The sequence below is a fragment of the Bubalus bubalis genome, chromosome 12 (genome assembly GCF_019923935.1).
Source record: "Bubalus bubalis isolate 160015118507 breed Murrah chromosome 12, NDDB_SH_1, whole genome shotgun sequence".
Classification (NCBI taxonomy): Eukaryota; Metazoa; Chordata; class Mammalia; order Artiodactyla; family Bovidae; genus Bubalus; species Bubalus bubalis.
This window is the reverse complement of record NC_059168.1, coordinates 100,489,096-100,515,431: the sequence shown is the minus strand read 5'-3', so window position 1 is coordinate 100,515,431 and position 26,336 is coordinate 100,489,096. Positions and strand designations below refer to the sequence as shown.

The 26,336-nt window shown below is 47.2% G+C and overlaps 1 protein-coding gene across 4 annotated transcripts in view; it reads right to left on the bottom strand.

Annotated features, from left to right (window-relative positions):
* Nucleotides 1-26,336, bottom strand: part of ABL1 (ABL proto-oncogene 1, non-receptor tyrosine kinase) — a 145,771-nt gene that overhangs the window by 15,615 nt on the left and 103,820 nt on the right. For 3 of the 4 annotated variants that reach the window (XM_006043302.4, XM_025261858.3, XM_006043303.4), the window contains exons 2-4: nucleotides 17,759-17,932; nucleotides 16,914-17,209; nucleotides 8,964-9,236 (exon numbers count right to left, since the gene is read on the bottom strand). In XM_006043302.4, coding sequence (XP_006043364.3) covers nucleotides 8,964-9,236; nucleotides 16,914-17,209; nucleotides 17,759-17,932 — 743 coding nt within the window. The remainder of the gene's footprint in view (nucleotides 1-8,963; nucleotides 9,237-16,913; nucleotides 17,210-17,758; nucleotides 17,933-26,336) is intronic. The other variant, XM_044926452.2, reaches the window with a different exon arrangement.

Below are 26,336 nucleotides of genomic sequence, written 5' to 3'. Positions count from 1 at the left end.
GGAGCTTTTGAATTCTCACCCTGAGCACAACAGCAAAGCTGGCTGGGTATGCTGGTGACTTGCTCTGGTGGCTCCATGCAGACTACTTGTTTCCATCACCTAGTGAAGTTTACGGGGAGGGAGGGAGATGTGTGAAGGCAACCACCACAATCATGGTACCACTCCCCTAAGGAACGGCTTGGTTTCCAAGGACTCCCAAAACGTTTAACATTAAAAAAAAAAAAAAAATCACTTGAAGAATCCAAAAGGTACTTGATTCAAGAGAAGAGACCTTGATGACACAAAAAGATGTATAGCACTACCAAAGAACAGGGCCTCAAGATGTGGCAGCAAGAGAGGACGCTGAGTTTCTTAAGAACGTGGTCTCGTGCGGCCCTTAATGAAGCAATCGCCACTACCTGTCAGGTCAATTTACTCAGATCCTAAAACCAGCCTCACTGGCAGCTCCCCTAGCAACGGGTTCATAAATGTGATCACCAGCCCATACCACGTTTCAGCGAGCTCACAGCATTTAAATGCCAAGAGGAGACAAAGATATAGCACACGCCCAGAGCAAATGTGACAATATTGCTACATTCCCTCACCTATCAGGGCAGAGTGCTGTGGTGCTGGGTCCTGGGGTTGGCCCTGTTATCAAGATCGTGGGGGTGGGCTTATGTCGGGGAGACCTCTTTTCTGACCACCAAAGGAAGAAGCCAGTGGATGAGATGTGACGTAGTCTGTTGCTATAAAGGCCAACGAGGGAAGTGAGACCCTCCTCTCCCAGGTTTCAACATGGGGTCTGAGTCTGTCTGAAGAGCAAGACTGCAGGGGAGACGGGGAGAGCACGTCTTGAAAACTAGATTCCCCAAGAAGAAAGCTTTATCAACTACTGTAAAAGTGGAGCTTTCTTTACGCTGTACCTGCGGCCCCTCTGGGAAACAAAGAGCTAAAGTGTCCTACTCACCGTAGCTGCCGGTTCCCACCCCGGCACCTGGGGATGACCTCCAGAGGACAGGTCACCCTCTACTGGGCGCTGTCCTGCTCTGGTCAGTCGTGTTTACCAGCGAAGCAGGACCAGTGAGGATGTGTGTCAGCCCCTGAATCACTCAGCTCAGGGCTTGGTGGGACTGAAACGTAGACACAATTTACTGCCCTATAGAAATGGTGAGGGCTTCCCTGGTAGCTCAGTGGTAAAGAATCCACCTAGCAGCAGCTCAGTATCAGAAAAACAAACAACCCAATCAAAAAACTGGCAGAAGACCTAAACAAACATTTCTCTAAAGAAGACATACAGATGATTAATAAAACGAAAAGATGCTCAACATCACTTATTACTGGAGAAATGCAAATCAAAATACAATGTATGAGATGATGGCCATCATCAAGAAATGCTGGGGAGGGTCTGGGGAAAAGGGAACCTCCTTGCACTGTTGGTGGGAATGTAAATTAATAACAGCCACTATGGAGAACAGTATGGAGATTCCTTAAAAAACTAGGAGCAAAACTACCGTATGACCCAGCAAATCCCACTACTGGGCACATACCCTGCGAAAACTATTTTAAAAGACACATGTGCCCCAACCTTCACTGCAGCACTATTTACAACAGCCAGGACATGAAAGCAACCTAGATGTCCATGACAGATGAATGGACGAAGAAGTTGTGGCGCATATATACAAGGGAATAATACACACTCATAAAAAGGAACAAATTTGAGTCAGTTCTAGTGAGGTGGATGAAACTAGAGCCTGTTACATAGAGTGAAGTAAATCAGAAATAGAAAAACTAATATCATATATTAACTCTTACATATGGAATCCAGAATAACGGTACTGATGCACCTCTTTGTAGGGCAGTGTTAGAGACACGTAGACAACAGACTTGTGGACACAGTGGGAAAGGAGAGGATGGGACAAACCGAGATAGAAACATACACAGCACCATATGTAAAACAGTCGGTGGGAATTTGCTGTATGAAGCAGGGAGCGCAACTGGTGCTCTGTGATAACCGAGAGGGGTGGCATGCGGTGGGAGGTGGGAGGCAGGTTCAAGAGGGAGGAAACGTATGTATACTTACGGCAGATTCATGTCGCTGTATGGCAGAAACCAATACAACATTGTAAAGCAATTATCCTCCAATTAAAATTAGATAAATTAAAAAAAGAATCTACCAAACAATGCGAGAGGCCAGAGTTCCATCCCTGATCTGGGAAGATTCCACATGCCCTGCAGAGCAACCAAGCCCACGAGTCACAACTAATTCCTAGTTTTTAAAGAAATCTCCATACTGTTCTCCATAGTGGCTGTATCAATTTACATTCCTACCAACAGAGCAAGAAGGTTCTCTTTGCTCCACACTCTCTCCAGTGTTTACTGTTTGCAGATTTTTTTAAGCATCTACTGAGCCCACGTGCTGCGACTTATGAAACCTGCATGCTCTCGAGTCTGTGCTCTGCAGAAAGAGGGGCCACTGCAATGAGAAGCCCGTGGACCGCAATTCTAGAGTGGCGGCCCCGCTCACCGCAGCTAAGGAAAAGCCATGCAGCAACAAAGACCCAGCGAAGCCAAAAAGAAAGAAAGAAAATTGCTTAAAAAAAAAGGTGAGCCATTCTAAGGTCAGTTAAACATCCTGGGTGGACTCTGTGTCAAGCTGCATGGGTGGGAAAAGAATATACCCTGCAGCCACCTTCCTGGCTGTTTTAATTCTTCAAGTCCTCTGTGTTCCTGAGCACGCTGAGCAGACCACGCTGTCTCTGGTGTGGTGGGTTCTGATCTACCAGGGTGAAAGTGAAAGTCGCTCAGTCACATCCCACTCTTTGAGATCCCATGGACTACACGGTCCATGGAATTCTGCAGGTCAGGATACTGGAGTGGGTAGCCTTTCCCTTCTCTAGGGGATCTTCCCAACCCAGGGATCAAACCCAGGTCTCCCACACTGCAGGACCACGCTGTCTCTGGGGCGGTGGGCTCTGATCTACCAGGGTGACACACTACTATGGATGGCTGGAGGGCAAGTACCTGCCGGAACCACAGGTTCAACGCCACCTAAAGGAAGGACCAGGGCCTGTAAGACTCTTGCTCAGCCAACAGTATGTTCAATAAGCAGCCCTCCAATGAAGGCTCGTGGGCGTAAAGGCCCCCGTAACGAACCATGCAGAGTGAGATCATTTCCGAAGTAACACTGCTCTTGTAGTACTGACTCTTCTACAAGAGCCACGTTCCAGGTCTTGAGGGGTGTGGACGTGCGAAGGACCACTGCGGCTTTCAAAGGCATCCTTCTCCTCTCTCTCCGTTCATTCACTCACATACTCACACACACGCACACACGGCATGTGGACAGTATAAATAACTCCTTGTTTTTTGTCTTTCAGGACAGTCTTGTGTGAACTTGTCTCCCCCTGCTGGAAGCAGGCCTGGTTCAATTTTTAACTTAAACCACTAACGGCATCCTACACTGGTAGCTGTGTTCAACTGGAGATAGCCCTGATGCTATCCTGCTACAGGCCTTTCATTTTAAAAATCTCCATCACCTTGTTGAAGAGGATTCTTCCATTTACATAGTAAAAGGAATTCTGAATGATCAGGGCGAAGGCCACACTGTGAGTAAAGGCTGTGAATTTCAGTCCTGTCTGTCAAGGAGGGGGATGGGTCCCCTGGCCTCTCTTCACGAGGCCTGACTGGATGCGGACGAAAGCTGTGGCTGGCCCAGCGGTTAAGAGGATGCTCGTGTTATCCCTACCGAGCTCTGCTGCTGTGTCACCACGGTAAGTCACCTACATGACAGGTAACAGTATCGCTGGACTTGTTCTCTCGCCTACCGAATGGAAAGAAGAGCATTACCTGGCTCGTACACAGAGAGCGCCGAGGGCAGCACTCAGAACACGGGCATCACCACTCCGGGGGATTCACTGTCACTATTATTAAGACAGCTGATCTCTATTCCTGAGAAGCAGGCTAAACATATTGCTTGTATAGAAGACAGGCTGGTTCTTTAAACACTGGTTTTGGGGTCTTTTTCACATTCTCTCAGACTCAACATGTCACAGGTAGCTTCATCCTTTTTGCTCACTGGCCTCATCCCCAAGAGCAGGAATTCTATGGCACAGGAGAGTACACCATTTTTAAGTCCAGCCCAGCTCTCAGTCCTCTCCAGACCTCCCTCTTGGCCGAGCTGGGCTCGTGTCTAAGGTAGATCAGCTCCCACATTTTGCGTTTACCCAACGTCAGAGAAGTGCAGTTACAAGCACACTGAAGTGCCATCCTGCACCATCGGCTCGACCAGGATCAACACGCGGGAGAGACAGGGGAGGTTCTGAGCTGGAGTGAGGAAGGCGGCTGGTTCACAAATCAGGTGGGGAGCTTAAAGCTCAAGTGAAAAGTCCATAACGGACGATCTCGGAGAGGAACCCTAGACTCTGGTCCTCAGTAGGGTAGCCGTGTTGAGCTCCATGGCCAGAGAGAACCCATGCGACAGGGTAGCAGCCCCTCTCCCCAGCACATGGCTCCTCACGAAGCCAGAGCGACCGCGGAGACTGGCCGGGCTTCCTGGTGTCCTGGGGCCTTCCCTTCTCTGCTCATGATTGGAGCTCTCCAGTAAGACCAGCTTCCTGGGGGTGGGCGGGGGAGTAACAAATGTAAAACCCAAACCGAACACATACTGTGTTGGTGCAGGTGGGGAAAACGGGCACTTCCTCCACACAGGTGCTGGAGTGCACACTGGTACGAGCACTTGGATCCAGCAGTTTCTGCTCTGAGGAACTGACCTACCAGCTCAGTCTCCTACATGTGCAAACATGGAGAGTCCCTGTACACTGCATGTAACAGCAAAGTAGCGGAGAGGAGACGCATGTCTTCGGAAGGCTGGTAAGATACTAAAATACCAACCAAAAACAAGGCCACCTTCCAAGTACTGTCAAGGAGGAACTGCCAAGATATAGTAACAGAAGGTTCAGAGCAGTGTCTATAGCAGGCTACCACATGGTTAAAAAAGGTAACACACGTGTGGACTATTTCCGGAAGGACATGAAACTCAAGGGTGGAGGAAACTATGTATATATATCACCTACTAGAAAAACAGGTCAACAACTGAGTACAGGCTAAGCTTCAACTTTTTTCAACAGTGCTATTTTCTGCTATTTTAACAGTAAATTTGTCAGCTAACTTATGAGTCAATATTAACACAATTAGATCAATGGCAGACTTTTCCAAATTATATTACTTACACAGCTGTTTTATACAAAGATGACTGATGTACAAACTTTTACTAGACAGCTCAAGACTGAAGACTGTCAAAATTCAAACTAAACCTTCCCCATCAGGAGGCCTTTGCTGTAGTTCCAGTTTCCCACCACAGGGGTCAACCTGCTGCTACTGCTGCTGCTGCTAAGTCGCTTCGGTCGTGTCCGACTCTGTGTGACCCCATAGACGGCAGCCCATCAGGCCCCACCGTCTCTGGGATTCTCCAGGCAAGAACACTGGAGTGGGTTGCCATTTCCTCCTCCAATGCATGAAAGTGAAAAGTGAAAGTGAAGTCGCTCAGTCGTGTCCGACTCTTAGCGACCCCATGGACTGCAGCCCACTAGGCTCTTCTGTCCATGGGATATTTCAGGCAAGAGGGATCAGCCTAGGGTCCCCTTTTTCTCTCTTCTGGTCTTCCTTTTGCCCTGAAGGGAAGAGACCAGTGTTGCCTGGAGGATCAGTACAGAGTGGTGGTTAAGAGCAGGGCCTTGCTCCCCTCGCTGGTTAAGGAGGGTCTGGTTCTGTCTGCAGAGGGCCCTGTGATACCAAACAGGAAGGACAAAGAGGGCCTCCGTGAGAACTGGCTAAACGGACAAAAGCTTGGGCTAGAACATGAGGACTTCCCAAGGCGTCTTCAAGAGAAAGGCAGATCACAGCCTGTGTGGGAAGGGAATGGGGGGGGGGTACTGGGGAAAGGTGATTTTTAAGGTGCGCAACTGTAGTTTGTGTGTATTCTTCATGGTATACGAGGAATTGGATGCTGCGTAACAATTTTTAGAAAGACCTGGGCTTTGCAGCAGGATATATCTGGGTTCATGCCCTGCCTCCGTCACTGCCAGCCATGCAACTGATGCCAGGCCAGTCAGTGAACCTCCCCCTGCTTCAGGTCTCTCAACTCTGAAATGGTAGGGGTAATCAGCAGCCTTCTCTTCAGGTTGGAAGGATTAAATGAGATGCTCAATGCAGAGCATGAAGCACTCAGACTCTGCCAGGCACGCTGGGAGCATCAGTAAACGACAGCCACCACTGCCCCTCAGAGCCCACACCAACCCTCCACATCTGTAGTGGGGATGAACGCCCCAAATGCTGGCAGCAGGCTGGTCTGAGAAGCGGGAAACACACTGTGCACACGCTTTCTAAGCAGGGTGGGCTGGAAGGAGGGATCGTTTATTTAGCCATTGCTCAGTACCTTATTACTGGGTTAATCCACCTCTAGAAAGTGACACACTCCCCCTTCCCTAATTAGCTGCCACTGGGAATGACTGACTAGTCACAGAAATCTATGCAACTATATTCTGTAATTTCTTTTTCATGAACTATGGGATCATAAGTTAATAAGGCTCTTAGGGAAAATCATTAAAAGTATAAAAAGCTTAATAACACATCATTAGAGAAGTACGTTCTGGAAGGCACCCACTTCCAGTTAATTGTGATATACGGGTAGAATAAAAAACCCCCCGAGCTCCAGGGAGCCTCTCCTCTAGAAGCATCTTCTTCAGTCATTCAGAAAACAACGGCTTGGCACAGCTAGTGGGCTACGGTTTTCCCATGTGCAACTGCTACCTCCTCAAGTTTTCGAACAGGCCTCTTCCAGACCGCCGTCTATTTGTGCTTTTCCTCTTGTTTGGCTTTGGCAAATCCAGGCAAGTGTGTGGGTAGCGCCTGGGCCTTGACCAGTTCTGCAAGCCAGCCGAGGCCTTGTCTGCCGGGGCCTGGTCTGCAGCTGTGGTCACATGGGGACGTGGGAGCACGCGTCTCCCTGCCGTCGCCAGGCCTCCGTTGAGTTCATTCGAAGCCCCCTGACAGGGCTGCCCCAGGAGCGGTGAATCCAATCACCTTCTTTCGTTGTATCAAAACCTTCAGGGTGCCCCACTGCCTCCGGGACAGCACCCCAGCTTCTCAGGCGGGCTCGAGGCCTCTCAGACGTGCCAAGTCTGCTCTGCCCCCTACCTCCCTCTCCCAGCTCCGTCCCCTCGCTCACCCTGTTCCTCCTCTGTGGCTGGCTTGGGGCCCGTCCAGCCCTCTCCCTGGCCAGCAGCACTCACCCATCTCTCCTCTCGTCCCCACGTGGCGCTACAGCTCTGAGCTCCTGTCACGATCACAGCCTCCGTCACACGTGGTACAGTGAGTGGCACACCGACCCATCTCTCCTACTAACTAGACTACCTAGTAGGGCTTCCCTGGAGGCGCAACAGTAAAGAGTCTGCCTGCAGTGCAGGAGACCCGGGTTCGAGCCCTGGGTTAAGAAGATCCCCTGGAGATGGGAATGGCTGCCCACTCAAGTATTCCTGCCTGGAGAACTCCATGGACAGAGGAGCCTGGTGGGCTACGGTCCATGGGGTCGCAAAGAGTGGACACAACTGAGAGACCAACACTTGCACTTTTCAGACTACCTACTTCCAACTAGACAACTCTAACTACCTAGACTTAGCCCAAGGCCAAGAACTCTGTCCTATTCCTTTTTCACAGTCCCAGTGTTAAGCTCAGGGTCTGGCAAATAAGAGGATTTTTAAAATCTGATAGGCATTTACCAAATTCTTCCCTATCTGGAAAATAAACAGGAGTCCGCAAAACATCCATGCCACCCCCCCACCAAGTGTATCAATCCTGCATCCAAGGACCAACCTAAGGGGACGCGGTCAGTACGAAGGCCAGGAAGCCACCTTTGGTCTCTGGGACTAAAGAATGGGATCTTTTCTCTAAAGTGTCACTTCGTATCAACCGGAAACCACAACTTCTATTTTGTCATGCCTTTGAGTAAGGGCATCAGGGAATTAACTGGGTCCCGAAAGGGCAGGCGTTCTGGCCACATGCACCCGAACGACCTTCGAAAAGAAGCGTGTACACACTCGGGTTCGTTTCCCCAGGGGTGGGTGTTTCAGTTCTGCTTCTCTGCCAATAGCTGCAAAACGGGGCTCCCCTCTCTCCCATTCCTGGGCACAGCTCAATGGAATTGGGAGTTTATTTAAAACAAGTGAAAACCACACAGGTCAACACTAGGGGACACTCTCGCCACAGCTAACACTGTGGGTCACACTTTTAAGGAGGTGGAGGCCTGGAAATGAAAACGTCTCCCTGGGCATCCTAAGAGTCGCCTGGACACGAAAACCACTAGGCATCAGCTGAAAGGGAAAGCCACAGTAAGGGCACAGAACAGACGGTATCTGAGTTAGCAAGAAGCCCTCGTGTTTTCATAACGCCTCCTGGTGGGGGCAGCCCCACACTCGTCTTTCCAGGAGTCTGGACACATGATACAGAGAACTGGAACCTACTAGAAACACCTGGCGCATCTGCTCTCACATCTAAAAAAAAAATCCACAGATTTGGTTTTGTCTCCTACAAAACTCAAGAGATTCCCTGCCCACCCGCCTCCGCCCTCTTAACTCAATAGGAAGTGATTCAAATGCCACACAAACTGAACGGAAACCCGCAGCTTTCAAACACCCTTGCCATAGAATGAAAAAATTCCTTCAAATGACTAATCGTTTTACACCGAAAAAAAAACCCACAGCACTTCTCAGCTCTCAGCATATGTGGAAACACGTAGAGAATAGGCGAATGAAGTCAACCCGCTCACAGAAACCCAGACGGCGTGTGCCGGGGAGTCAGGCCCGGGGCTGGGCGTGCAAGCAGGCGACGGAGGGCGCGCGGCTGGGCCCCGGCGGACAACAGGCCCCCCGGAACTGAGGCGCCGCGAGTGCCTGGTCTCGCTGGACGGCCCGCCGGGCAGGTCCCGGGCTTACCTTCAGGGTCTTCACAGCCACCGTCAGGCTGTATTTCTTCCACACGCCTTCGTACACCTCCCCGTACTGGCCGCCCCCCAGCTTGTGCTTCATGGTGATGTCCGTGCGCTCCATCTCCCACTTGTCGTAGTTGGGGGACACGCCGTAGACGGTGGGCTTGTTGCGCTTGGGGGCCGGGTAGTGGAGAGTGGTGATGAGCCCGTCGGCCACAGTGGAGTGGTGATGGACCAGCTCGGCCAATGTGTTGAAGCGGCTCTCAGAGGAGACGTAGAGCTGAGGAGACAGGGGCAGCCTTCAGCCAGCGAGCAGACAGAGCCCAACGACTCAGGAGGCCAGCTCTGTGTGCTGAGCCTTAACGCACAGCAGCCCCTCAGAGGAACCACCCTCCACACAGGACCCCGGGTGGAGAAAATCATTCACGCTGTGTTTCTCTGTGAAATCCTCCACCTGCCTGACTGCCACATGTCTGGTTCTCTGTGACCAGCCTGAGCACACTGGCAGCGTCCATGAAGTATTCCCTGACTGGCCAACGCAAAGTCACGGCTCAGCATCAGTCTTCTCATCACCTGTCTTACTTCTCTGCACTGCACTCACCTCAGGCTGATGATTCCTGGTCTACCTGCTTGGTTACTGTCTGTCTCCATCTACCAGAATGCCAGTTTCATAATAGAGCCCTTCGGCCGTCCGCTTTTATCCTGTGTCCCCAGCGTCCAGAAAAAGATACAAGCACATAACTGATACTCAACAAATGTTGTTGGTTAAATTAGTAAAGAGGAGAACTTAGTATTTGCTGATTAGAAAAGAAAATGAATTATAATAATTATGTTTATTACCCTAAACGTATAATGATATAATTGTCTAGAACTAAACAGTGATCAGGCTTCCCTGCTGGCTCAGTGGTAAAGAATCCGCCTGCCAATGGAAGAGATGTGGGTTTGATCCCCGGGTCGGGAAGATCCCCTGGAGGAGGAAATGGCAATCCACTCCAGTATTTCTTGCCTGGAGAATCCCATGGACAGAGGAGTCCGGCGGGCTACAGTCCATGGGGTTGCAAAAGAGTTGGACAGGACTTAACAACTGAACAGCAACAACAGTGATCAGAGGTGAAAATCACTAAATAAAACGTAAATCTCCTTCTCATTCCTACTCCCTAGATTTGGGCTGAGTAGGAAGCATCAGAGGCCAAGACTTGCAAATGCCTGTGGCGTGCCCATGTGGGATGTCCTGCCAGCTCTCTCTCAGGACAGAGTTGGGGTGTGGAGGGCTACACAGAGGCCACACGGCCCCTTCCAGCACAGGGAAGTAGGAGAAGGGATAGAGACACAAATACACGTCAGTCTGGAATTGAGACTGACGGCCGGTGAGCACCCCCACAGCGAACCCCTCCGTGTGGCATCTTGGTCTGAATGTGCAGAGGGGAGGAAGGCAGAGGCTGGCAGAGAGCAGCATGAGGACAGGACAGCTCTCTTTCTTCCTTCTTTTCGGTTCAATGAGGCAGTGAGGGGGTATTTCCTTACCAAAACCAATTCACATTAGAATTCACAGAGAACAATGGGGATCCAGGCATACAAGTGACTCTGCTGGCTCACTAAGGGCAGCTGACAATCGCTCAAGGTGGAACGGGTCTTTAAAATCACGACTAGGTGTTTGTAAGCCTTGGTCAAACTGCAAAGATGTGGGAAGGCGGAATACAGATTTGGGACAGTGGTGATGCCTGAGGCAAGAGGGACAGAAGGAACAGGATCAGTCAGCTGCAGCTGTATTAACTCCCTACTTAAGAAAAAAAAAGAAACAGGAAGAGAAAGCCCAGAACACCTATGACCGGGCCACGGCCTCGGCTGTTGGCAACAGAAGGCTCCGTTACTCTCTGCATGTCTGCAATTGTAGGCAGTAAAAACAGTTTAAAGGAAGGAAATAACAACAAATATAACAAGCTGATCCCAGCTATGGCTCTCAAGAGGTACACTGGAGTCCTTAATAAGAGATCTTTCTTTGCTTGGGAAGATGACAAATTTTTAAAAATCAGGCAAGCCAGTGGCAAACTGTGGCTTCAGTTCAGTCGCTCAGTTGTGTCTGACTCTTTGCGACTCCATGGACTGCAGCATGCCAGGCGTCCCTGTCCATCACCAACTCCTGGAGTTTACTCAAACTCATGTCCATGGAATCAGTGATGCACCCAACCATCTCATCCTCTGTCGTCCCCTTCTCCTCTTGCCCTCAAGCTTTCCCAGCATCAGGGTCTTTTCAAATGAGTCAGTTCTTTGCATCTGGTGGCCAAAGTATTGGAGTTTCAGCTTTAGCGTAAGTCCTTCCAATGAATATTCAGGAATGATTCTGGCTTAGAGGTTTATAATCTGCAATCTTTTTGTAGCAATTCTACTAAAATAAAATTCTAACCCCAAGAACCGTGCAGAACGATCCTGCAGCCCTGGGGAGCTTGTCCCTCAGGAAGAGGGCGCCTCTGGGTGGGAGGATCAGTCGGGGTGAGGAGGCCCCACCTTCACACCTCAGAGTGCTGAGGACCAAGCCATGAGTGAACCGCTCTAGGGAGAGGCCATGGGCCACCCGCAGGCCCCCTGAACGAGGCGGGGTTGGAGCGGGCAGAGGAGGGCACTGCTGAGCCTGCCCTCAGCTTAATGTCTGCACACTGACGACACAGCACCCAGTCAGTGCTAAGTCACCAGTGCGCCTGCCATTCAAGAAGATGACGGAGTGGGGGATGCGGGAGAGCTCCTAATCCCTGTCCTTCTCTGGAAAAGTCTGACTGCACTACTACAGGGAGCAGACCACCCCCAGCTCCCCAAGTCCTTTCTCCCCGGCTGCTCAGCTGGTGGGCACTTTTCCAACCAAGGAGTGACGAGAGGAGGGAAAAGCCATTCCAAGGAGGCACCCCCCTGGGACCAGAGTGACCCTCCCAGCCTGGAAATCTGTGCATAGCACAGGCAGAAGGAAAGCCTGTTCCGCCTGCTGGGCTCCCAGGGCAGGTCGCCTGGGAGCGAGGCTCATTACCCATTTCTCCCTGTCAGCTTGAAAGCGGTGCTCCCCAACCCAAGGATCAAGTTCACTCAGTTGCACAGAATGCTAATGGCTCCCCTAAGCCCTAGTTTATGCAGAATTTGTTCTTGGTCTCAGCTGATTCCCTCTCAGGCTTCTTTGTTAAAAGATTTCAGAATGATGGGAGGTTTCACTGACTGGGCAAACTTTATCCTTCTCAATAATTAAATTTACAGACCCTGAGACTCAGTTCATCTTTCAACATAAAATTTACATCCTGACATTTATTAAATATTGACACTGCTCTCCCTTCAACATACGGCACAGCCATCTTCTAAGAGTCAAGTCTGGGGGCCTCCTGATTAGGGCTGGTCTGTGAGCGGCATGTTGCTTAGTGAACTGGGGGAATCTTCATCAGGAATTCATGGCATGTGCGCAGGAGAAAGTGAAATGAGCATTATGAATGGCATGTCACCATGCTATGCGCCCAGTTACGTAAACACTCTGGGTGCTCAGCCAGGGCTGCAAGTCTTCCTAATCACGCGGGGACCCGAGAGATGGGGCCTGTCAGAGACACTCACCAGGAACAGCTCTCCTCCTGACAGCCAGGCTCACGGGCTCATCGGACTTGGGCAACCTTTGGCTGCCTCAGACCTTGGCGTCCCACCTCGGACGTGTTATTTACAGGCTGTGAGGCTAGGAAGTGACACCTGCCCAGCAACTCCCAAGCTCCTCAAACACCAACAGGAAGGCAGTCCTTACTAATAATTCCCCCTGGTCTCCTGGACTAGGGAAGGTCAGCTCGGTTCAGCAGGCTTTTCACCAGGTGCCTGCACCTGCTGAGGCAGTGTCAGGGCGGGCAGGTCTTAAAGACACAAGAGGGGATACAGGTGGTGCCCCGTCATGCCACCTCTGCTAAAGCTAAGCCCAGATTCTGCTCCTGCCAACTCCGAATCTGTGACTTCAGCAGCCCACAAAAATAAACGCCAACTGGGCGGCTCGTTGAAGAAAGGAAGGAAGGACTCTTACCGAGGGCTGTGAGGAACTGTGGGGCTTGGCAGTGGCATCCCCCCAAGTAAGAAAGATAGAGACACAAATAACCAAACAACGGGAGAATGACGGGGGTGGGTGGTGGAGGAGGAACAGCGGCCTTTAATTCCGCTTTAATTCTGTTGGCAGAGGGTTCCAGACTTTAAGAAAGCATCAAGAACAAAAACCAAATCCCAGGGTATCTGGAGATTGTTAAGCCTCACAGGACACCCAGGAAATAGCAATGGCTGTTTGGTATGGCCCTTCCAAGAGGCTAGCCTGAAACTCCTGGAGTCCTGGGCTCTGGGCCCCCAGGCTGACTGACCAGCCACAAGGGCTGCTGAAACCAGAGCCAAGAGGGTGGAGGCAGAAAGAAATCCTTTGGGGCCTGAGAGAAGAATCTTCTAAAAATTCAGTTGTTTTCTAAAGATTAGCTAATTTGAAAATAAGAATGAAACTTATTCAACCCTGGCCTATTCCTCCCACCAAACTTTAAATTTTCCCCTTCAAAATCCAAAAAGGATTGCATCAAAGCTCTGCTATGCGAGCAGCGTTTTTCAGTGCCGAGCCACGTTGTCCCACGCGCCGCTGTAATACCTCCCCCTCCCTCCGACTCTGAGGCTGTTCCACTCATTCCAGGAATACAACCCCACCCAACGGAGTCCCCTTGAGTGTGACCTGATGACCCCATGGGCTGAGAAGTCTCCAGGTGCTGGGACAGCTGAACAGAGAGTCTTTGCGGAGGAGGGGAGGGGGCTCAAGAAACCTAGGACACGCTCATGAGCTGCCCAGCAGTGGACACTGCCTGGTCAGCTCCCTATGGACTACCTGGAATGAAAGGAACCCACCTGGCACACATCAGCTTCCAGACAGGGAGCTGGGCTTCCTCGTTAGACGACTTTCAAATGCTGCAGATTATGTATCCACGCAGGCCTTGCTCTCTCCCCCACTTTAACAATATTTCAGACCAACCCCCAGCTAATAAGTTGTCAAACTAGATCATGCCTGCCCTGCATCTGTTCCAAGGATGCTGATTAAACAACTCCAGGGAAAAGAAACCATTATCCCGTTCAGTACAGACCTCGCCTGATTACTGCAGTGCAGCATGGCTCGCCCTGGGTAAACAGCACAGATGGGAAGCAAGCTGTCAGCTCCAGGAAATCACCTCCCCACCATGGGTGGTGCACTCGGTTCTAATTCACTGAAAAGGCTCCCCTGCGGCCTGAAGGCACGGTTGCAAAGGGTCCAGCACCCTGGAATGCACCCATGGAGTGGAAGGACCTGGCTCCACAGCTGGGCTGAGAACAATGGCCTGCGGAGCATGCCGATGAGGCTGCACCCTGGTCGCCCGCCAACAGCAGACTACGCTGTTTGTCGTGCAGACTCCGGTGCTGGTGTAAAGACATGGGCGGTGACGGAAAGGATCAGAAAAACATCAGAGGAGAACACTGAAAAAAGACACGTACTGTGCGTCTATATGGTACAAATGAATGTGTGAGAATAGCCGTGAAGATGCTAGCAAGATTAAGAAAAGGGGACTAGGAACTTCCCTGGTTGGTCCAATGGTTAAGACTCTGCCTTCCAATGCAGGGGGCATGGGTTTGATCCCTGGTCAGGGAACTAAGATCCCTGCTTGCTGCCGAGGTTTGGCCAAAAAAAAAGGACTAGCCCCACCAGATATTAAAATATAAAGTCATACAATTAAAAAGTCTGGTATTGGTATATGTACAGACAGACCAATGAAAGAGAATATACCTAAATACAAATGTAAATTTGGTATACTTCAAATGTATAAGAAAAGATGAATTTAGGAAGCACAGGTATAGTAAATATAATGAGGTATCATCTTAACCAGTCAGCGATAGAGAGGTTTTTGCAAGTCTGAGAACATACTGCTGAGGAGGAGAAAGGGAACATGCTCTCACAACACTGCTGGTGAGAAAATGCATCTGCACAATTCCTAAAGAAAGTAATCTGGCACCATCTATACAAGTTTTAGATACGCATAACCTTCAATCAGTTCTAGTAACTTATCTTGCATAAATTGGACTGTACACAAAGAAGTATGTGCAGTGTAATTTCAAAATGCTGGTCATGACCCACCAGTGGGGTCTATGGAATAAATTTAGTGGATTATGTCCAGAATGTTTTAAAATGAAACAGAACAGAATGGTATACAAAATATCAGAGTGCATTACATACAGTAAGAGTAATGAGTAGGGTTTCCTGAACCTTCTGTTACTAGTGTGTATATGGGATGGTGGTGTAAAGCTTTTTTTTTTTACAGGAAGCCGAGATTTTTTTTTTTAAAGGCTTGAAATCCACCTCATAACGGTATTATAATAGCAAAAGACTGGAAACGGCCTAAAAACTGGCCAACAGGGAATTGCTTAAAAAAATGACGGTTCATCCATACTATGTAGTCAATAAGAAGAATGAGGCAGCTCTGAATGTGCTGCCATAAAACAATCTCCAAAATATATTATTAGATTGGGAAAGCAAGATGCGGAACAGTGTAGATTATGGATCACTTGTGTTTCTTAAAAAGTATAAACAAGTATACCCAGGGGAACTATGGGAGAAACTGGTCACAGTGGTTGCCTCTGGGCAGGGGAACTGAATTAGGGGACACAATTATGTTTCATGGCAATTGATTTTCTTTTTGTTGTTGTTTTTAAACCATATGCATGCATTACACGTTATTAAAAAATACATACACCATGTGGACCCATGCCGACAATCCACCTATCTACACCCTCAATGACAGCGTGAAGCAGACAGTGGAATCTGACCCTGGTTCCATCGATGACTCACTATGTGATCTTCAACAAAGAAATTTTATCCCTCTAAACCTTCACTGGGGGTTTCCCTGATAGCTCAGTTGGTAAAGAATCCGCCTGTAATGCAGGAGACCCCAGTTTGATTCCTGGGTCAGGAAGATCAGCTAGAGAAGGGATAGGTTACCCACTCCAGTATTCTTGGGCTTCCCTTGTGGCTCAGCTGATAAAGAATCTGCCTGCAATGCGGAAGACCTGCGTTCAATCCCTGGATTGGGAAGCTCCCCTGGAGAAGGGAAAGGCTATCCATGCCAGTATTCTGGCCTTGGAGAATTCCAAGGACTGTCTAGTCCCTGGGGTCACAAAGAGTCAGACACAACTAAGTGACTTTCACTTTCAAACCTTCATTTCCTTAATGCAAAAATGCAGATAAAAGCACTATCTGTCTTGAGGACTAAGGTGAGGTTTAAAAGAATAGCAAGAACTCAGTAAATGTTAATTTCTCCTTTCCCTTCATGGACTCTTAATGACTGTTTATAGGAAGATCAAGAAACCATATATATCAACTCCTTTACAAAACTATAGCTCAGGTTTGGAAATATATAGGTATAATGTGATCCCATGTTTACTTTAAGAGACCTTTTATTTTGTTTATTTATTTTTTGGTACCTAGACAGGGACTTGAACCCTCCCATGTTTATTTTAAAATATTACACATACATGTGATTTTATCGACAGGAAGAAGGCCACGTACCACACTTGTTTTGGAGAGGTACTATTAAGGTGATCTTTCACTTTAAAAATAATCATCTATTGTGTGAATTCTCACTAAGGATAAATTACTATAACAAGAGATTTTCTAAAAAGGGAGAGTCTTAATGTAAGAAGTATGCCCACAACTCAACAGACAGTCCACCTGTCTTATGAAACTGCTGACCACACCACTCCAGGAGGACAATGAGAGCACATCACGCTGCGGACCTCTAACTGCACACGACTGCTCCTCCACAGAGGATCTTTGACCAGGTTAGTGGGATGATGCCTGCTGTTTCAAACATCTGCTTGCTTTGCTGCAAGAACTTAGCAGCCCAGTGGCAGGTTCTCTGGCCCCCGCCCCGGCCCATCGCTATCCCTGCCTAGGGCCACCTACCTTGCCATCAGAAGCAGTGTTGATTCGGTAGTGGTACACCCTTCCTTCGTATCTCAGTGAGATGGACCTCTGCCCAGGACTACTCTCACTCTCCCGAACCAAGAAGCTGCCGTTGATCCCACTGCTCAGAAGGTACTCAGCGGCGTTGCGGGACACAGGCCCGTGGTACCAGGAGTGCTTCTCCAGGCTGTTGACCGGTGTGATGTAGTTGCTTGGGACCCAGCCTTGGCCATTTTTGGTTTGGGCTTCACACCACTCCCCATTGTGATTGTAGCCTAAGACCCGGAGCTTTTCACCTTAGAAGAAAAACACCCGAACTGGACACATCAGTTTTAAAAGCTAACACGTTTGTTTTCATTCACTCTTCTGTGATTACTAAAAAAAAAATCTTCAAATTCCTAAATACCTACTTCATTTTAACAGGTCCATATAAATATATGCATTTAGAACTGTATGAGTACACAGTTTCCTGTTTACAGTGAATATGTAGATAAATACATAGCTACTGTTTTTATAAATCTATTATTCAAGTGACCTAGTTTCTAATATAAGCAAGCTTTTTGTAGAAAAATACTTTTTCTTAAAAAAAAAAAAAGGGGGGTTTTCAGTGTTTGGTCCAGATGTTTTTTTCAATACAAAATAGAGAAAGCTCTGCTTTTGCTAAGAACTATACAAGAACTTTTCTCCTGAAGGAAAAGTGACTCTCATAAAGATGCTCTTAGTTTTTCTGGCTCTCTCTGCACTTCAAACAGCTCTTTCAGCAAGCAAAGGTGTGGCCAGTCAAGCCACATTTCCCCTGATCTCTGTCTCCTGCAACCACCGGCAGCTGCCCACAGCTCCTTTACCTTTAGTTATGCTTAAAGTGTTATCCCCACTGGCCACAAAGTCATACAGTGCAACGAAAAGGTTGGGGTCATTTTCACTGGGACCAGCAAGAAGGTTTTCCTTAGAGTTCCAACGAGCTGCTTCGCTCAGACCTTGGGGCTCGAAGTCAGATGCTACTGGCCTCTGAAGGGCTTCTGGAAGAGAAAGAGAAGAAACAGGGAAAAAAGTTTCATTATCAGGAGCAAAGTCTGTGTTTCCAACATAATACATTCCTGGTTTACTTTTACTTCTTAACATCCGTACATACTACTTACTAATAAAAAGGGGGGTTAAAAAATGGGACTCTTCCATTCCCAAATCTTGTGAAAAATCCTAAGCATTTACATTCCTGAGAGGTAACTACTTACTGCTGCCAAACGGTTTAAACTTTAAGTTCTTTAACTCAAAATGAATTATATGAGAAAGAGACGGTCCATCCTCACACCTCTTTGCCATTGCTAATTTATGTTATAATATGGAGCAAAAGCTTCCTGCTTTAAAACGTTTTCAAATGTATGAAACATACATACATAATTTAAAAATCAAATAGCGTGGAAGGGCTTATAATGAAGGACAAACATTTTCCATCCCACTCTTCCGTTACCCAGAGGTAACAGCTGCCTTATTTTGGTGATCCCCTCCATCTCTCTAAACACAAGCTGTCCTATCATTACAACTGCCCCTCCCTCTCCCACACCAGGCTCTACAACTTACCTTTCTATTTTCAGTAACCGACTTCCACTTTAATTTCCTGTTCTCCTTGCTAGAGTCAGTATCTCTCAATGATTTACCTCACAAGATAAGGATATTAACATCCTACCCTTCCTTCTACCTACCCCTACTTCCCCACATACACACTCCAAGTAGGACTTCTTTTCATTTTCTTTTACTTTGTGTAAAAGTTCTGTTCTTCTATTTTGTCAACAAAGTCTTCCATTTTTGTCTATGCTGCTGCTAAGTCACTTCAGTCGTGATCGACTCTGTGTGACCCCAGAGACGGCAGCCCACCAGGGGTTCTCCAGCAAGAACACTGGAGTGGGTTGTCATTTTCTTCTCCAATGCATGAAAGTGAACAGTGAAAGGGAAGTCGCTCAGTCGTGTCCAACTCTTCGAGACCCCATGGACTGCAGCCTACCAGGCTCCTCCATCCATGGGATTTTCCAGGCAAGAGTACTGGAGTGGGGTGCCATCACCTAGGTATATTCTAAAAGTTGAAAACCAATCAACATCTTTTATGTTAGGAAAGTGTGATTATTACCCACTAAGGGGTTAAACACAGTTAGTATTTCTTCCTGAAGTTTCTTCTATTTTTTTTTTTTTTTCTCAAACTACGTTCAAACTCTCCACAGTTTATTTCAAGGCAGCAAATCTACTCCAAGTAGATCTTTACAGTTGTAGAATATTATGGGGTGAAATCCGATACTCATTTAAGGACACTACAGTAAGAAATCAAACTTTTAAAAAGGAGGAAAGTGGGAAATTCTAACTTTATGCCAAAAGCAAGAAAACAAAATTGTTTCAGTTTTTCCTTTTTATGGATTTGGAGGACCCAAACATGTCTTCTTGGGGAATGACACCCGTCTCTGGGGTGGTCACGGTTTTCCAGTAGTCACTTCAAAGGACACACTAGAGGCACCTACAGTATCTGAGACCAGGCTAACCTTCCACAAACATGACTGGAGAGCTTTCAGAAACAAACAGTCTTTAAACAATCTCTGAAATAAACCAACAGAACATAAAGAAGAAGCCCTTTCTATCCTAGTTTTTGTACTACTGACTACAGTGAGTCTTCAGGAATTGTTTTTCTAAAGAGTAAGTCCCAAATTACATCACCACTGCGCTTGGTATTTCATCCTGTGAATCATGAGGGCAAAGAGAATTTCAAGGAAGAGGGTCTTGTGACGCTACCATTTCCTAGAATGTGCAAAAGGCTTAGTGAGATGTGTTAGGCCCTGTTCTCTGAGTACTTACAATATAAATAGCTCTAAAAGCATATCTAGTGCCATTGTGATCAGAGGCTGACCAATCAACCAAAAAAGCTGGTTAAAGCAGGGCATTCTTGAAAATTAAAACATGAGATCCCCTAGCCCTGCCTGAATGTACACTGATTTGCTAGTCTTGACAACAGGGCTGAGGACTGTCCTGAGGGTGGGTGTGTGATTAGAGCTGGATGCTGTCTTACCATCCTACCCACGATGCCTCATCTCAGTTCCAGCTATACATTCCTGCAGGTGGAGGAAGAGGGTGGGCCACTCGATATAAAATCCCAGTACAATCCCTTCCAACTGTTCACAGTTGTGTCACTCACACTTAGTCCTGAAACAATTTTTTTAAAAGACACCTGCATTTATAGTCTCTCTAAAACACTGACCTAAATTTCCATAGACAAATCTCTTCACATTTGGATTTCACTGGTTTTATATGAACCGAGTAATAAAACAAGTATATCTGAAAAAAAGGGACGTGGGAAGAAATACAAGTGGCTCTGGGTGTGCTTGTGACTCAGGGGGTGGGAGCAGAATGTGGCAGAGGAGCGGCTGCTCGACTCTGTGGGCACCAGAGAGGCGTGTGTTATGAAGGGAGCCAGGCTGCTCCACGCTGCAGTGAGTCAGTTAAGTGAAAGTAAGTCATAAGAGCATCTATGGTCGTTAATATTAAGCAGACTTATTAGGCAAAGGATCCTTACCATAAAAGAACTTTTGCAAATCAAAAGGGAAAAGATAAACCCTCCTCCATGGAAAAATGGAGAAGGAAAACGGCAACCCATTCCAGTATTCTTGCCTGGAGAATTCCATGGACAGAGGAGCCTGGCGAGCCGCAGTCCATGGGGTTACAAAGAGTCGGAAATGACTGAGCGACTAACATACACACTCCCACTATGGAAAAACATACCAAAACTATGAATAAGCAATGCACAGAAAATTTAAATTACTACTAAACAAGGAAAACATGTTAACCTTTCTTGTAATCAAAGAAAGGCCAATTCTCTGTCATGTTGGGCAGGGACATTTTCTGGAGTCTAACAGTGTAAAACTTCAATGAAATGGGCATTCTCATACAATGCTAGTAGGTGATGTAGACACTGCTGGAACATTTTAGGAGAAAAACTGGAAACATGAACTGAACTGAGTCTTTGAAGAATTCCATCACCTTAGATATACCTCGAGGAATTTATCCCAGGAGACCCAAACAATGATTTGTATATGCTCAGTCACTCAGCTGTGTTGACTCTTTGAGAACCCACTGACTGTAGCCCGTAAGGCACCTCTGTCCATGGAACTTTCCAGGCAACAATACTGGATTGGGTTGCCATTTCCTTCTCCAATGATTTGTATGTACTGATTTTTAAAATAACAGCACCAAAAAGGAAAAGCACAAAATATTTATCCATTCAAGATAGGTTACTTTGTGGTCCATCCATAAAATAGAATATAGTCATAATGTCATTCAAAATATTTTTGGAAAAACATATCTAACAACTTGGAAACATACTATAACAATCATAATTTTATAAAAATTGAAAAAAGTCCAGAAGGAACTACACCAAAATGTGAACAGTAGTTAATGCATGGTAGTTGTCAACAGTACCATTAACAGTAGTTTAACACAGGGTGGTGGGATTACAAACATTTTAAGTTTTCTTTTTTCTTTTCTATATCCTGGCATACTTCTCATCATGAATGTGAATTGTTTCTATAACCAGAGAACAATTACAAGAATAGAAAAATGGTCATCAAGAAGCCAGCTGACGCTTATATAATTGATCATCTAACATGGAAAAGTACACAGGAGGAGGATGGACTCTTCTCTCTCGGTCCTGAAAAAGTCCATGTGCGTTTCCCTGCAGGATCCCAACCTCGTGGGCGTGAGCACACGACTCTGGCAGACCAGGGCTACACAGGAAATTAAACCAGAGTCATGAATACAGAAATGCTTTTCTTCTCAAAGGCCATCTGACCTCTTCTATCAAACATTCTGCAGCATCTGGATTTGATCAAAGTTACATAATCGGGGGAAGTGGCCTGGAAAACACCTGGAATGGGCAGAACACAGACACCGGCCCGGGGGTGACTATCGATTTAAAGTGTGGATTATTAAAGGGGGACTGTCCCTCACATGGAGACAGATGCTGAGAACTTCATGTGAGGGGATGAGGCCTCTCTGTCAGGAAGGAAAGGGCCTCCCACTGCTTTTTGATTCAACAGGACGTCAGGAAATCCAAGGCAGCCTCTTGATTTTCCTCTCCAGTTCTTGCTCCATTCCACAAATTAATGGCCCAAGCCCAAAGGGAAGTATTGCTCATGCATGCCTCTGGATCGAGACGCTGAAGTGCAGCCACAGTCCAACACCAAAACCTTCCAGTCAATTCCCAATCCAGGCTGATGTCAAAATTGACTCACAATGTATAAATGCCAAGTTCCTTGCTTCATTTCATAGTGAACGATGCTCGTCAACCTTAAAAATGATCACAGCTTACAAGGCCCAAGTTGCAGAATGTACTTAAATCTTTCTTGCCTAATACATGAACTTCCTGCCAGTCCCCGGATGGACCCTTAAAGGAGCTCAAAGGACTCATTAAAAAAATGATGCCCAAAATAGCTCCTCTCTTCTGTTCTGCCAACGGATAAAGAAATCCTTGCATCTATTCTTCTTAAAAACGTTAGTTTAACATTTTCTGCGGCATCCTGAGTCATAGCTTTAAAATATTTAAGATTTTTATCTTCAAGAATGCCTCTCACCTCATTGGAAATCCTTTTGTTATTACCATATCCTTCATGAAAAGGTTTCCACTCACCCACAAAACTCAGGAAAAGTAATTAATTAGCCAGTTGAATACCAAGAATGGTGCTATCTAAACGTGCTCCAAAGTTACGGCTCCAACTGTGACAACAAACTAAAAAGTCTGTAAGAACGATGCCACAGAGTTCACTGGATCTGCGAGTGATTAACTTATTTGGACGGCATTCGAAGAAAAGAGCTTGGGTCTTTAAAGTATAATTTAAAGATCATTTTATACAAAAATAATCCTTTCTTAAAAGTTGTGAGTCACTGATCAAAAATGTTTACAAAAGATTCTCCCATATGGCATGTCTGGTCTAGACTCTCAGGGGCTGCTGCTAAAGCTGCCACTGCCAAGGAGGAGGGGAACAGGCTACTTCAGTCCCAAAGCGGGAGGGGATAGGAGTTGGGGGAGGGGGGACGTGGGAGGGGCAGAGGGGAGGGGATACAAGTGAGGAGGGGGTGGAAGGGGAGGGAAAGGGAGGCTTCACCTCCAGGAAAAACATCCCAGGGAAGCTTCCCACCTTCTTCTTGGTGATCGTGCAAGCTCACGGTTCCTGCTCGAGTCAGATAGCCGGGCTATGTGGCAGTCATTTCTGTCCACCTCATGGCTCTGGTGGGGGGGGTGGGGGGGGAGGAGGACAGGGCATGTCGCACGTGATAAACACCCCCTTTACTTTTGCTCACATTCCATTATTTAAACCCCGGTCGCTTTAGTCTTATTTCCTTTGTGGGCCCTTCATTATGATCCTCCAGTTCAAGGAATCTCTGTAATTTAAAAATCTATAAAACAGATCCTTCAAAAAAGAGGGACGGCTTCGTGTTTTATTTCACACTCAGTTCCAACCGATGAGATCATGCTCAGACTATTCTCAAGTCAGTTTATAACAGTCTGATACAACTTTTTATAATATGAGCTTAGAGGAAAAGGATGATTTCCCACAATCTGAACTCGATGAAAGTCATTTTATCTACATTCTACATGGTCCTTTATTTTGTAATTTACACCCTCACCCAGAGCAGTTAAACGTAAAAAACAAGTTAGGCTGAATACAGCCTTGGCATTAACTTCACACTCTGAACACAATGTTCCCAGCGCCCCCAAAACACTGTGTGTCAGCTGCTGGGGAGCAAGGGTAGGGCAACGAGGTAAGGATGCAAGGAACACAGCCTCTGCTCCTTGAAGGAGAAACACCCATTCAGGAAAATATACACACCCTCAAAGCAAAAAGTCTAACAGAAGACAAGCGCTGTCCTGTGCATTAATTTTTAAGGACACAGACATGGACTACCAGGAGTTGTCAAGGGGGGAAACAGGGTTAGGAAGAAGTAGACTCTGAACGAGACCATGCCCAGCAAGAGAAGCCTGATTAACACAGGGACCCAAGGCCAGCCTGACACATCAAGCCTACTCAGGGAGGGGGCTTCATCTCTGCTGTGCTGTGGGCCCTGTGGTGATGCAGAATATTCTGACTTTACTCCTCAGAATAAAGTCTGCAAACACATCAAATACATATGGAGCACTGCAGAGAACAACTGTACTGAAACAGTCCTCAAAGTATCTTTTGAAAGAAATCTGTAATACGGTGTTTCTCTACTATGCATTAAATATACGCTCCTTTATTAACACATTAAATTGCAAGCTCCAGTAGTAGCTGTCATTTCAAAGTAGTGATGAGTTTAGGTAATAATCACAATTGTTATATAATATGAAAATATCTGAGTTCTACTGCTGGCAAAGTCACAAGCACTGCTAATATTACTGTGGTTATATACATTTATTAAAAAAAAGATAAAATACTAATTTTCAGTTAGCACTTAGTGAAATAGTCTTAAATATTTTTCCATCCAAGGACATGGAGCCTCTGAATGTCATCCCAGACCCCAAGGGCCTTGCAGGTCCACGTCTACACTACTGATGTAGTTCAGCAGAACCCCAGCAACCCGACAGAGACACAGGCCTAGAAAGGGGGCCGCTGTAAGTTCGTGTGAAGTCCAGATTATGCAAGTTTCTTTCTTCTTAAGTAAAAAGAACTAATAATTTTCTTTCCATTACTTCCCATCTAGGGGTGTTCTAGGCAATAAATTAGATGGGCTTCCAGAGAAATCCCCTTTAAAAAATAAAAAAAGTTTTTTAACAAGTTATTTAAATTGGCCCAAGGTGTAACTATTGCTGAGAACCTTTTTATATTGTGATACTCCTAGGCAGTCAATTTTAGAAAACAGAATTCTCCATCCTAACCTCTGTCCCGATAGGCAGTTCGGATACTAACTCTTCTGAAGATACAGTCCCCTGTCCCCCTTCGCTCAACCAGAAAGCGAAAACAAAGGAATTTCGTGTCACTTTCTAAGAATCTACTGTCAATGAAGTCTACGATGACTAAAAATGGAGTACAAGGACCCACAAAAGAAGACTGTACTACCTCCACACCATTCTGAGCCCAACATTCACACCCCTCTCCCTCTCAACCCGGTAAGCGCACACCCACAGCCTGGCCGCTTTTCCTCCCAAATCTCTCAGCAAACCTGTATTTTCCACACCCTAGACTGGTTCCCAGCTTTGATCTGACCCCTCGTTCCACCTCCGCACTGCCACCAGAGCGGTCTTCCTGAAAAAACGCACATCTGACCCACGTCGCTCTTCTGTTAAAATCCACCAAGACGGCCGCCGGCCGAGAAGCCGAAGAGAAAGCTTGGGAGGCGGCCCTCCCTGTGGGCCTCGGTCACGTTTATTGGCGCGGTCAGCTGAGGCGATGTGAGGCACAGGGCTATCCTGTGCCTCACGGGGAAGCTGGCAGTTGGCCGACAATGTAGGAGACACTGTTCCCTCAGACACCGGCGGGGGCTGCTGCCACCTCTGCGGGAGGAGTCCGAGCTCCAGAAGGACCATCTTCCCCCAGGACGCTTGCTCTTCATTCAGCCTCCTCCCATATGCCCCCGTCGGTTCCCCATTGCTGTCTCAGCGGTGAGCACCTTGGCCAGGGCCAGTCATGCCCCCTGGAATGCCTAGTCCCTTCTCATCCTCCCGGCGGCACCATCTCCAGGAAACCTGACTGGTCCTTCTGCCTCCCCACCCCTCACCTCTGGGTGATTACTTCCGGTTCGCCTCACACTCGGGAAGGACCTGATGTCCGTTAAGGGCGCCGTGAGGAATCTGCCCCCATGTCCCTAGTGGGACACTAAGCCTGGGCTCCAGGGTGCACAAGCCTTGTTCAAATCTCAGCCCACCATGTCTTTAAGATACTAATTTCTGAGCCTCAGTTTCTCAACTGCACAATGGCTTCAAAACCGAGTCGGGCCGTCAGGCGGGGTCAACGCATACATGCGGGTGAAGATGTTCTCCGTACGGATGCGGGCATGGAGCCTGGCACCAGGGCACCGCAACAAAGGGTAATCATCCCTTATTATTGTTACCAAAATAATGTAAATTCCTCTAGGGCACAGATGGAGCGTTCTTCTCACAGTCTTCAGTCTCACCTGCCTAATATGACTCAGCCCGGCTCAGGGTTTCGTAGAATGAACTCAGTTGTAAGAACATCCTGCATTTGTTTGTCTTTGGCAGCAAGGTAAAAAAATTAGGTCATGACTGAAGAGTGCACCTTAATGACCTGTCAACCTTAAGTAAGAACAGCAGAAGTGACAGACGGGAAAGATGAGAAGCAAATGCAACCCAACTAGGAAAATTTAGCAAGATTTAGGAAATACAGTAACTTTTTAAATGGAATCTACACCACAGCCAAGAACCTAAAACAAGGTGTAGCATGAAAGTACCTTTCTCTG